We start from the raw sequence: 13,720 nt of genomic DNA on the forward strand, positions 1-13,720 counted from the left end.
TATTTTTTGCAAGTGCCCACGTGAGTGTGCGTAGGCGAGAGTGTACCTTAGTGTGTGTGTGTGTGAGTGAGTGTGTGTACTTTCGCTAAAATGGCTCCAGCTCTGAGCAAATTGGCCCACAACCAAAGCGCCATCGTCGGCGTGGCGGGAATGACGGCAGCTTTATGGATAATCGCATACGGCAAAATGTCCAACAAAAAGAGGTAAGTGAAAAGATCAGATACACATATATAAATATATATTGGGAAAGGTCTTGGTTGCACTCTTCAAATGTGTTGACATTGAAGTTGTTGTGGAATTTGTTTTATTTACATATATACATATACGCAGGGTCACAGGTGTGTGTGTGTGTGTGTGAGAGTGTGGATCGTATGATTTGTGGCTCTCAACAGGTTTTTATTGCCCCATTTTGAAGCGCCTACATCTGATTTGATCCAAGGACAACAGCGATGACTGCCAACGATAACGATAACTATAGCAATTGCCCTTCAGCTGATCAAACTGATAGCAATTAATTTGATGTTCCTCTTTGTGGTCTGTCTTCTTCACAACTTGCAACTAGAGATGGACTTTTGAATTTGTGTATAACACTTTTCTCCACTTGCCTACTACCCCTCTCCACTTTATTCGTTATTCGATATTCGTGTTTGTTCGACTTGGAAACTGCTGTTAATAGATTTCACGTAGTGATAAGCCGAAAAGGGTGTTCCATTGTTGTTATGGGCATATTTTTATTCGTTAATTTAATAAACCCAATATCTAATCGCTTCCTATGAAATCTTAATTTACGAGTACTTGTGCTTTTCCAAGCACCTGAATTCACAAATTGCTGTTACGCGTGCTCATATGAAAGTACATACATGTGCGTGTGTGTGTGTTTGCTGTATACTCGTGTATATATAAATATGTCAACCTTTTGATCTAATTAATTGAAATGGTGATCAAATGATTGTTGGCATGACAGTCACAATTAGACTAAGTAGTTATTAGGAAAGAGGAAAGAGGAATGGAATGTGCACAAAAACAATATTTATATGTATGTACATACATATGTGCATATATTGGAAGTGGGGCAAGTCAACGATGCGTGGTATCTGCTAATATACTTGCTACAACATTTTCCATAGCTTATCGCAATTGGCATTAATATTTCGAAATTGCATTGGAGAAAACACTAAGAAAAAAAATAGACATGGAATTATAGCTAAAGAACTTATCTGATGTCTGTGCTAACTTGTCATTACATTAATGTTAAGATCAGAATCTGTTAACAGCTATGTTAACGTTTGCATAATTAGCAAAGTTCAGTTTGCCTAATGCTTTTTATATATTGATAACACAACACTGAACTAAATATGTATATATAAAAATAAGTAATTTTATTCCTACATGTTAATTAACAGTGACAACAACAACCTGTAGCCTGCAACCTCTTCTCCCCCATCTCATTCCCCCACCCCATTCATGTGTGTGTCCCACATGGAGACATCGATTTGCATTGTCAATTTTGTCCAGTCAATTGCCTTGGGAAGGTGTTAAAAAGCTTTATGCAAATTGTCGAGCAAAAGTGCAACAACTTTGACATGCAGCGGCAACAGCAGCTAAAATGCAATCAATGCAACTCACAGACGCGTTCGCATACATATGTACATACACACTCACATACATACATACACATTGCACATTCAAATGCCGGCTCAATATTTGTTTACATGAATTTGTATGCATGTTTTTGCGCTGGCAAAGAAGTTGCCGGCAAGCGTGTGTCATAATTTAATGACATGTGTACAAACCTGTGCACACTTACACACATACATACGTACACGTAATAAACATTGCTGTCAGTGTTGCCAGTTATTGTTATTTACTGTCCTCAATCGAGTATTGGCGCTTTGTCTGTGCTTACACATTGGAAAGTTCATTTCCGATAACTGTCTTGGAAAGTCGCGTTGCCAATGCGATCTATTTCCAGTAATTGAGAGCATTTGGCGGTAAAAGAGAATGTCTTCTTTGCTGTCTGTTTTTGTTTTGTGTTGCTGGGCCGCATTCGTCTGCTGTGTTCCGCCTTCCGTCTTTGGAGTTCACACACACACTTGCCCGAATGAATGCTAATTTTTGTTTACTTTTGGCAAGCCGTTCTACAGCTACATTTTTCATTGCCACCCAGTTGCGCAACAATCTTAGCATTTACACATATATATTTTTAAAATACTTATTAAAAGCAATTGAAAAGTGCTTTCAACATACACACATATGTACATACAGAATTACATTACTCTGTATATGTAACACTGCTGATCGCTCAAATAGCAACGCGATAATAGAAACTTAACAGCGCTGTTAAAATATGCGTAAATAAAATGAAATGCATACACATATATAAACATATTATGTATGTATGAATGTACATTGTACAAACAGATTTATATGCAAGTTTGCGACAGTTTAATTGCTTGTCGTCTGAAGTAGTACAATATTATAACGATGTCGCCGGCAATGGGCTATTTAAATAGCTTTACAAGAAACATTTGCATAATGAAAAGCGTTTGACACATGCACCTGCTCATACCCAATTTACACACTGAGAAAAAAACAGTGCACGTTATTTAGGACTTGGGCGTGAAATTGCCAACACATTAGAAAAGCACAAAATTTCTAGTTAAAACACACACACACACACACACACACGGTAAGTGCGGACAGGAAATAACAGCAAACAATAAATAAGCAATAGTAGATAAGAATGGTGTAAAGATAAAAATAAGTCTATTTATCATTTATCAGTGATATAGTTAAATACACGTGTATATTTATGCACAGACATACATACGGATGAGCAATAATAAAAGAAACAGAAAAACAAAAAAAAAAAACGTTCAAAATTAAACTTTGCACCCCGGCAAAAATTGCCGTTACGAATCTGTCGATCTTTCACACATACATGAAAAATGTCTGATCAGTTTTTTTATTTTTATTTTAGTTGTGTTTGTGTGTCTGCGCGCGTGTGTGTGTGTGTGTTAACTTGTCTGTCTTCTTGTTGCTGGCAATATAACAAAACGACATTAAAATACCGGCAATAATACACACACACACACACACACACACACAAACACGAGTATGTATATTTTTGACGTAGTCTTCATTTTGCTGCTGATATTTTTTGTTGTTGCTTTTTGTCTAGCTTTTGTGTTAATCAACGAATTTGCTTGGTCAGAAACTGGCCAAACTTCAAGAGGCATAAAAGGCGAAAGCACAAATAATAAAAAAAAAACGCGAATCGCCAGTGTGTACACACACACATGCATACACAATGCTTGCAGCTATTTACAACACTGTTTTTCACCTGCTTTGATAAACAAATTATGTTTAAGTACATTTAACAAAATATGAACTTACGCACTCAATTGTTCTATGCACCTGCTTAAAGAATTTAAAAAATAAAATGATTTTTTACCATTTAGTCGCTGTGGCTTTTTTTTTTGTAGACTGGTTAATCAGAACGTTTAGCAAAAAACAATAACTGATAGCAACATCAGCAGACGTATACAGTTAGTACAGAAAGTGTTTTGACAAAATCACAAAGTTGCACATTTTCCTTTGTCAAAAATTACTATTATGGATAGTTCTTTGAATTTTCACTCTGTTCAGGCTTCTTCCGGGTTTCACTTTCGGCAAGATTTATCGAAAGTGAATATCTTTAATCTGTTCTGATTTATTTTTAGCAACATTTTGAGCATTGCATTCACTTTAAATTGTTAAATGTAAATCTGATAAAGTGAAAAAATATATAATAATTTTTTGGCCATTTAGCCTTTATTGAACTTGATAAATACATTTTTTGAAATCCTATAAAATATGAAGTGAATACCGAAACAGACCTGATTATTCTTGGCTATCGTTCTTGGAACGGGTTATAACAAAAGAGCAAATTTTTATCAAATTAAACTACTTTTAGAAATTAATAAACAAATACACTTCCTTGACTAACTGTACATATATATGCATGTACATTAGAGTGGGTCAATTTTTTTTTCGCGACAAAGCGGTTATGAAATTCTTTATCTACGATGAATTCTAAGAAGATTTGCCCAAGTAACCATGGGTCCAAAAATAATATCGAGCTTCCACTTTTATCGAGGAAGGTTTTCATGTGTTTTGTATCGCATCGCAGATTACGAATTTTTACTCCATACAAATTGACCCACTCTAATGTATATACATACTTTCAATCAGTCGTGTCAAAACTCACACACACACACACACACACAGAGCTGCTCGAACACGAGTATTGTTTATCGATTAGTGATGGTTGCGGGTCAAAGATTCGCGGCACAGGAAAATTGTATCATGTTCACCGGTAAAAAATATGAACCTTGTACTTACACAGACTTTCGAAAATTGCACAATTTAATTCAAGATAATATACGTGTATTTTGCAGAAATCAACAACAATAACCTTTCTGACTTTTTATTCGGTCGTTGTTGCGATTTCCATCAACGAAAACATTGCAAAAATATCGAAAAAAAAATTTTAAATAAAAAATTAAATGATTAAAATTTGGCTGAGGTGAAAAAATACAACTGTAAAAATGTAGAGAGAAAATACTTTATTTACTTAGGCAGAGCTTACTATGTGAATAAATGCATAAAATTGACTCACGCACATCTCTAGCAGCGGTTAACATCGTCGTTGATCATCAAATGCGATTGACCGACCTACGGACCCGAACACGTGTTATACGTCATCCCCCCACCACCATCCAACACACGCACACACACACACACACACACATATATATACAATCCACAAGTGGGTTTTAATATAAACACAATGTACAATGTATGTGTGTGTGTGTAGATGCGTTGGAATTGATAGAAATGTTCATATAGCAACAACAAAAGCTCAACTGTGCACAAAAAATATAAATAAATTAAGAAGAGGAAAAAAAGAGACCATACAAAAACAAGAATTGTTAAAGATGATGAGGAATGGGTAGAAGAAGACGAAGAAGAAGAAGAAGAAGAAGCAAATGTTGCAAGTCATCACGAATCATCAAGTTTTTATGAAACTGCCGGTCTAGGCAAACAAACATTAAGTATACGACAGCGACACCTCAGCAAATCTGTTCGATAAGGAAACGCAATCTTTTGCACTTTGTTTAGTCTGCCAAGCAGCACCAATCACCACCAATCAGCACCAATCACCAGCAGCACCACCCACAAGTCGCGATCCATGATCCACATTCCAGAATCCACAGTCCATTACCATGACCCAACCGCTGATAAGCCTCGCCCCTTCCCACTCTCCTTCCAGCACCATCCCAAACAGGTCGAATCGCTCTTTGCCCGTCGGCAATTTTCATCCACATTGTCTGAAGGAATTCAAAGTCCGAAATATTTTACACTCGTTTGATTGAATATATGAGATTGCGATGATATTATATCATTACCAGACTAATATGTGACTATCACCGCAACTCTATAGATTATGCATATCTATAAACTCCACACAGTCAGATAGTGCAATAACATTCCGGTTTATTTACCGGTAAATACGACAATTAACATTTCCAACCTTTTATTCATTTTTTCATCCCTTTTTCTTTCTGTTTGAGTCATAAACAATCGTTATTAGCATTTATTCTATTCATCGTAGATAGACCGTTGGAAAAGTGTTGGTACAAAGGTGCCTCACATCGATCGTTGCAATCAAGTTTAATATCTAATTATTATTATCACTAGTTCAAAAGGTTTTTCCTTTTTTTTTTTTTTTTTTGCTAAATTAGTTCCAACTTTTGATAATATACGACTTTAAAATGCGATTCAGTGTCATATCTGGGGAAATTGATTCGATACGACGATAAAATACAAGCAGATATATCAAGTTTTTAAACTTTATTTGTAACTGAGCTCACAACTCATTCTAAATTAGTTTGAAAAACAATTTAAAATAGATTTCAATTTGTTTTCAAATTGATTTAAGTGTGCTTTTTAAATTGTTTACAGTAAGCCGGTTCTTAATTATATATAAATATGATCAGTGCTCTATAATTAAATTAAAGTTCCTTTCTGATAAATACTATCAACGGGATCGAAAGCTCTGCACTTTTTTTTTTGAAATCAAAGCAAGTTTTCGATATATATATTGCAAACTGTATAACGTTAGAAAATTTGCGTATTTTTGGCCCAGACAACAATTAGATAAAAAAAGAAATGAAAAGAGAAACCATAATATGGATTAAATGATTACCGGATATACAAAATATCAGTTTGTTATTTGTCATAAATGAAATGTGAATAAAATAGAAAGTAGTGCATACATAGAGAATTTAATGAACATGGTTTTTTTTGTTGATGATTTTATGATTGATGAACGCCAAAGTGAGTGTAGAATATTATTTGGAATGCAGCTACCTGGTGTGCCAACTACCACCAAGAAATTGATGCTCCAGGAGCTCACTTGAGCTCCAGCGTAGCCTTGGATCTGGTTGGAGCATATTGCTGATGAGATCACAACAATTCGACCAATTTGTGAATCTCTCGATGACCGTTTTCTCAATCAGTTTGTTCTCCTTTGGATAATGATTCGTTGTTAGCATATGGAACGTAACGCCAGCCGAATAACAATCGGCTAATTTATTATATCCATTGCCTGCGATGATTTCAGGTGCTATGAAATTCTCGGTGCCAACAACACCGTATAGCAGTTGATCCTCATTGCAGTTACAGGCCAGGCCGAAATCAGCGATTTTCACCTCGGTCACATATATTGGCGATCGTCCATCGAGTCGCACCAGAATATTATCCAATTTGATGTCACGATGTACCGTATCCATGCTGTGTATATAGGCGAGTCCTTTGATAATCAAACGCATCACATACGTCACCTGAGTGGCGGTTAAATGTCTTAGGGATCTTTTAAAATCCATCAAATCCATATCCATAGCCTCGACAATGATATAGATGGCACGATTTGTTATTTCCGTAAATATGAGATTTATGATCTGTGGATGTCCCTGCAATTTCTGCAGAATGCGGCATTCGTTAAGTTCGCGTTGATCGCGACTCTTGAACTCCATGACCTTGAGAACGAGTCGCTGACGTGTTACAGCATGTCGCAGTACGATTACAGCACCCGAATGACCGTTTGGCAATCGATGACCAGTTGTATAGGTGTAGCGCAGTGTGCGCGGTATTAACATGGCCAATGGCATATTATCATACACGGATGATGGGCAAACGGTGCGATGTAATCGTGTATAGCTCTTGGTAACCGGCGCCTGGTCCAATGTCAATGGCATCGCCATCGGCATCCCCTGTTTCGATGCCCCCTGCAATACTTTGTACTCCAGACATCGAAACTTTTCATATTGACAGCATGCGATCACTGTTGGTGGATTTGACGAACCACCTACCGTCAATATGTCCGTACTCTCAATGCCAGTTGGCATTTTGAAATCGAGCAGTTGGGAGACGCACGTGATTCGTGCTCCGTCCACGCGACGCAATTCCCGCACAGCCGTTGGCAAGCGTACTGCAGGGCATTTATTTAGTGCTCTGGTCACACTCTCCAATAGCTTCTCAAAGGTGCGATGCTCACGTCGCGACACCGTCAGCATAATGCCCTCAAATCGCACATTATTGTTGCGCAGGAATCGGACACGTAATGCCTCGCGATGTTTACTATTATACGCATTAACATTAACATTACCATTAACATTCCCACCTCCATCATCACCGCCAGCATTTGTTGCTTTCTGTTTCGATCGTTCCATATCTCAATCTATAGTTGTGATTTTCAGTTTACTAACAGTCTATAGGTATATTTATGTGTATATATATTTATATATATTTGATTGAATTGAGTTTTACGTTTCAAATGATGAAAATTGTGTCTTGAAAATTTCAAGTATATTTTTTTTTAATTTTTTGTGTCAAATTTGAAATGTCAAAGTTAAGCTTCAGTTCTCAAATTGGTAAAGCCGGTTGCAATTTAAATTAGTTTAGTACTTTTCAACACTGTACCTATTAAATCTATAAAGAATTCTTTCTTATTGTTCAAAACAGTTGCATATTTAACAACACTGAAAGTCGCCTTTTCAAATATCTTACTAAGTAGATAAAATGTGATTGAAATATATTGGTCCTTAATTTTTTTTTTTTTTTTTTTTTTTTTTTTTTTTTTTGATACTTTGAACTTTTTTTTATACCCGGTATTATTTATTTGTTTTTATAACTTCCTAGTGCTACAAGTAATAAAACTTATAGATTAATCATTAATGAATCAGTCACAATAATTCAATTTTGACAAATAACATGGTATACCAAAAAAAAAAACTGGAAATTATTACATATTACATCAAACTACATTAACTTACTAAAATGAACTTAATCTAAAAAAAAAACGCTTTAAGTATATTTTTAAATTGTGTCGTGTTCCGAATAGTTTTTAAGTTGTTAGGTATTTGATTTGTTTATCTGAGCACGCCAATCTATTTCCTTTAGTTACAATATTGTTAGTCCTACGAGAGGGTACGAAGTGAATTTTAACAAGTAGTTAGTCTGGCTTTTTTGTCATTAAAATTTTTAATTAGTAATATCAATACTCTGAGTTTGATTCAGCATCTTACAGAAGTTCTTAGCTGAATTCTAACACTGGAAAGCTTTTATATTAATCAAAATCGAAAGCTTTTTAAAGCTTTGATATTCTTTCCTCGAAGAAATCATTTCTTATAAGCTAAGTTTATGCTTCTTTACTACATTGTGCTATTTTCTACATTGGAAATGTACCTATATTTATATATGTATAAGTATGTATATCAATCTATAGTAATAGTAATTTCGTTTGCTTTACAGGAAATCGGGCTATGAGGAAAAAATTCAATACACCATCTCGGAGAAGAAGGAGAAAAAGGCGAACAAGGCGCATGTGAATTCAGTATTCTTTAAACAGCTGCGAGCGCTGCTGCGTAAGTAGATCCCGTTACATTCTTTCATAGTTCTCGACAACTTTAAGTCAACTTCTTTTTTTTTTTTTGTTTTTGCTATATAGCCATACTTATACCCAGATTCTGGTGTGTTGAGTCGGGTTTGCTGTTGTTGATTGCCGCCACATTGATTGGACGTTCCGTGAGCGACATTTGGATGATTCAAAATGCGACTGTTGTCGAGAGCACGATTATACATATGAACCGGGCCAAGTTCAAGACGGCTCTACTCAAATATCTGGCTGCTCTGCCAGCGGTAAGTAATTGCAATATTGTGTCTCTTTATATAATCTTTTAAATGCTTGTTTATGTGCTAAAGATTTCGGTGGTCACCAATGTGCTAAAGTGGAGTTTGGGCGAACTAAAACTGCGCTTCCGCACAAATCTGACGCATCATCTGTACAATGAGTACCTCAAGTGAGTAGTGCAAAAATAAATAAAAACTCTTTTAGGAGAATTATTTACGAGATTATAATTATGTTTTACACTAACTTTTTTAAGAATTAGCCTAATATGGCAATTAATCCATTTCTAAATATCGAATAACTATAAAATAAACCAGTATTCCAAATATTTGAAGAAAAAGACCAGTTCAGATAGTTAGGCTGGACTACAAAACCCCTCAAGTTCTTCTTTAAATGCTCTAAAGTACTTCAATTGCAACTGCTTTCAATTTGTATACTGTATGCAATGAATAGATCCGCTTTAATAAGTTTTAATCAAACCTCTTGAAGAAGAGTTGAGATGAATGGTTTATATATTCTTCAATTCATAATGATTACAATTTGTACACTGCTGGAAATGAATAGTTAGAAGTTTTCACAACTTAAAGATCAGTTCACATAGTTCACTAATAATTCCCAAATTATATTGCCAATTTACAGTGGTTATACGTACTACAAAATGTCAAATCTGGATAACCGAATAGCCAACGCCGATCAGCTGCTGACCACGGACATTGATAAGTTCTGTGAAAGTGCTACGGATCTGTATTCGAACATTAGTAAACCGGTGCTGGACATCTTCATCTATGTGTACCGACTGACGGTCAATCTGGGTGGCAAGACACCGTCCATACTGATGCTCTATCTACTGTTCGCCGGCGTCTTTCTAACCCGTTTGCGTCGTCCCACTGGACGCTTGACGGTCGAGGAGCAAAAACTGGAGGGTGAATTCCGTTACGTGAACAGCAGGCTGATCACCAACTCCGAGGAGGTTGCCTTCTATCAGGGCAATGTCCGTGAGAAGCTAACACTCTTGGCCAGCTATTCCAAGCTGCGTTCCCATCTGCGCAAGTTCCTTGAGTTCCGTGTCAGCATGGGCATCGTCGACAACATTGTGGGCAAATGTGAGTAGACTATTCAATTGATTGTGATCTCATGTCAACTATCGATTTTTAAACAAGACTATAAAAATTAAAATATATCGAAATATCGACAACTCGATTTTCCCGGAAGCGATTATCGAGTTCTTCAACTCGATGATTTTTTTTGACGATCTATCGAGTTGATTTAATCCATTTCCATGAAAAATCGACAACTCACTGGGAATTGTTCTTCGTAGTTAATTTGTAGAATTGAGTTTGGTCGTTCAATTTTTGTTGCACGACCGTAATAAATAACCTATCAAATTGCCCAATTTTGTAAAAAAAAAAGCATGAAAACGATGCAAGAAAAATAATATTTCTACGCATGTATTTTGTGATTACAATTGCGTTTTCAAAATAATTTTTTTTTTTTTAACTCGATAATTGCAACTCGATCTACTATTTTCCGATATATCGACAGCTCGATACCTATTTTTGACGATTTTCTATTTCAATATAAAACTCGATCAAAAGTTTGGATTTACATCACTAGTAAAAACCATCAACTTTTTCATTTATTCACTTTTCTTGAAGTTTTATTGTTTTAATAAATAAAATATGACACACTATAAAATACAAAATTGTTGAAACTCATCACGATATTCCTGAAAAAAATAAAGAAATTAATGCTATTTATTTTTGTTGTAGACTTTGCATCGATTGTCGGCTTTTATGCGGTGTCGTTACCCTTCTTTTCCGACAATCATCCATTGCTCTCCGGCGAGAACAGCGGCCAACGTCTTCAGGCTTATTATACATATGGACGCATGTTGGTCAAGCTGGCGGAGGCAATTGGCCGTTTGGTTTTGGCCGGACGTGAGATGTCTCGTTTGGCGGGTTTCACGGCACGCATGACGGAGCTCATCAAGGTGCTCAGCGATCTCAATAAGGGCACCTACGAGCGCACCATGGTCAATGGCAACAGCCTGACCCAAAATGGCAGTGACGCCGCCTCCGCCAGCAGCTTTGGCCCCAACAAGGGCATCATGTGCTTTGAGGATAATATTATACGTTTCGAGAAGGTGCCGCTGGTCACGCCCAATGGCGATGTGCTCGTCAAGGAGCTCAGCTTTGAAGTCAAGTTAGTTTTCCCCACTCTCTACTTTTAATAATGTGTGTTTTATTGACTATTTATTTGGAATTTTGTAGGTCTGGCACCAATGTGCTGGTCTGTGGTCCCAATGGCTGTGGCAAATCCTCACTGTTCCGCATCCTGGGCGAACTGTGGCCCACGTGGGGTGGCAAGGTGACAAAGCCATCGCGTGGCAAGCTTTTCTACATTCCACAACGGCCTTACATGACGCTGGGCAGCTTGCGTGATCAGGTAATGCTCCCAATGCCAATTCTCTACAATTTGCCATTATAAATGTGGGATTAATGCACTATGAAAGCTCGTTAAAAAAACAACTAAACTGTTAACGAGTGAATACAATGATTTCTCTCTCTTTTTCTTCGTCTTTTTCTGCCTATGATTGTCGTAAAGTGTTGAAAGCTCATGAAAGCTATCAAGCTGATTAAAAGAAAGCTTTAAGCTTATGCTTTCCTTTGCTTTCTGCCTCTCACTCTTTTTATTTATAAAAATAGAAAATCGAAAGATCTTAAACGTTTTTCAAACTAACTTTTTTTCCTATCATTCGTTTTCTTTCATTCGCTTTTACTCTCGGTGTGCTGAATTTCTTGCTTGTTTACTCTTATTTTAACCGCTCTTTTGCCATCTCTTTTATGTATGCAACTTAATATTGAAAAGCTTAGTTGAAAACTCTTTTAGCTCGCTTTATTGTTTATACTTTGATTTGCCTCACTCTTGCACTCCAGCTATATATTGCTGCACTCTTCCAACAGATACGCAGAACTTCTTGTTTCTTTTCCTGCCTTTCATATGTGTTACTGGAACTTTTAAGCTGTCAAAAGCTCTTTAAGCTAGCTTTTTCTATTACTTTGTTCTCTTTACTCACGTTGTTGCTCAGAAGCGATCTATTGCTGCACTCTTCCAACAGATTAATCCCATATTTCAGTGGCTATCTTACCTCTCACTCACTCACTTACTATTGCCATCTCACTCAACAGATTATCTATCCGCATACACGCGACGATATGCGTCGCTTGGGAAGATCGGATGAGGATCTGCTGCACTTTTTGGACATTGTACAGCTAACGTATCTGGAGCAGCGTGAGAATGGCCTGGATGCGATTGAGGATTGGATCGATGTGCTGTCCGGTGGCGAGAAGCAACGTATTGCCATGGCCCGTCTGTTCTATCATAAGCCACAGTTTGCGATCCTCGATGAATGCACCAGTGCCGTCTCTGTGGATGTCGAGGGCAAGATGTATAGCTATTGCCGTGAGGCGGGAATTACGCTCTTTACTGTATCGCATCGTAAATCGCTTTGGGTCCATCACGATTACTATCTGCAGTTCGATGGGCGTGGCAACTATGAGTTCGAGACCATCGATCAGGATAAGGAACATTTTGGATCGTAAAAAAAAAAAAAAAAAAAAAATCTAAATGAACAATGAACAGTTCGTTATGTACCAGGCAATCAGTCAAAGTTAAGGAGCCTCAATCAATCCATCTGTCAATCAATCTGAACAACAATCACACAACACATGAGGTTTAGCTTATATCTAGGGAGATATAACTTATATCTACATATAGTGTAATAGCTCTTTAGACCTTATAGTTATTATATATATATAGCGTTTGTTGTCATTTTGCTGGTGCCGGCAAATTTGTTGCTGTTGCTGTTCCTGTTCTATCCACAACTTCCTTAACTGCTTCCTTTATTCTCCCCATTCTTCCTCTCTCGCTCGCTCTGATGCGCTGTACATACGATGAAGATAACGATAATGCTAGAGACTACGATGATTATGATGATGACGATTAATATGTTGATGATGATGATGATATAGGTAGACTATATGTTATAATAATGCCTGCAGCAATTCCAAGTTTTTATTTCGTTTATTTTTATTTTTACTTTTTTTTTATTTTTATTTTTATTTGCCTTTTGTAATATTTTCTTAACGTGCTGCGCTTTCGATCCTTATTCTAGACTATTTCCCTTCCATTATTGTGAGAAGAAGCTGGTGTTAGTTATTTAAGAGCCTAAAGTAAATGCTAATCGTAATCAATTATCTAGCAAACATTTTAGTAAATTTACAAAACACATACACACAAAATACACCACACGACACACACACACACCACAAGTGTGTACACCACCCATGTATATGCAATATTTTGTAATTTATATTTAATATGTATAATCTTTTCTTTATTTTTTTTTATTATTATTTTTGTACTTTTTTGGTTAATTTGGAATTTGTAATGGAATTTTTTTCAACTTCGCACAGCAGAAAAATTTGG

At 36.5% G+C, this 13,720-nt stretch overlaps 1 protein-coding gene across 1 annotated transcript; it reads left to right on the plus strand.

Moving 5' to 3' along the window:
* Positions 1-69: 69 nt before the first annotated feature.
* On the plus strand, positions 70-12,957 carry LOC117781088 (ATP-binding cassette sub-family D member 3). The gene is made up of 8 exons (XM_034617807.1): positions 70-203; positions 8,857-8,969; positions 9,053-9,243; positions 9,307-9,404; positions 9,872-10,335; positions 11,002-11,434; positions 11,503-11,677; positions 12,421-12,957. Exons 1-8 carry the CDS (start codon positions 91-93, stop codon positions 12,832-12,834), a joined length of 2,001 nt encoding a protein of 666 aa, XP_034473698.1. The 5' UTR covers positions 70-90; the 3' UTR covers positions 12,835-12,957.
* The last annotated feature ends 763 nt before the right edge of the window (positions 12,958-13,720 follow it).

This window comes from Drosophila innubila, chromosome X, assembly GCF_004354385.1.
Source record: "Drosophila innubila isolate TH190305 chromosome X, UK_Dinn_1.0, whole genome shotgun sequence".
Lineage (NCBI taxonomy): Eukaryota > Metazoa > Arthropoda > Insecta > Diptera > Drosophilidae > Drosophila > Drosophila innubila.

What these genes read in the sequence shown, in the direction of transcription:
- LOC117781088 (XM_034617807.1), top strand. Translation starts at nt 91, where the DNA reads ATGGCTCCAGCTCTGAGCAAATTGGCCCACAACCAAAGCGCCATCGTC. An exon ending in AAAATGTCCAACAAAAAGAG is followed by an intron (nt 204 to 8,856) that starts GTAAGTGAAAAG and finishes TTTGCTTTACAG; the next exon opens with GAAATCGGGCTATGAGGAAA. An exon ending in TGGGCAGCTTGCGTGATCAG is followed by an intron (nt 11,678 to 12,420) that starts GTAATGCTCCCA and finishes CTCACTCAACAG; the next exon opens with ATTATCTATCCGCATACACG.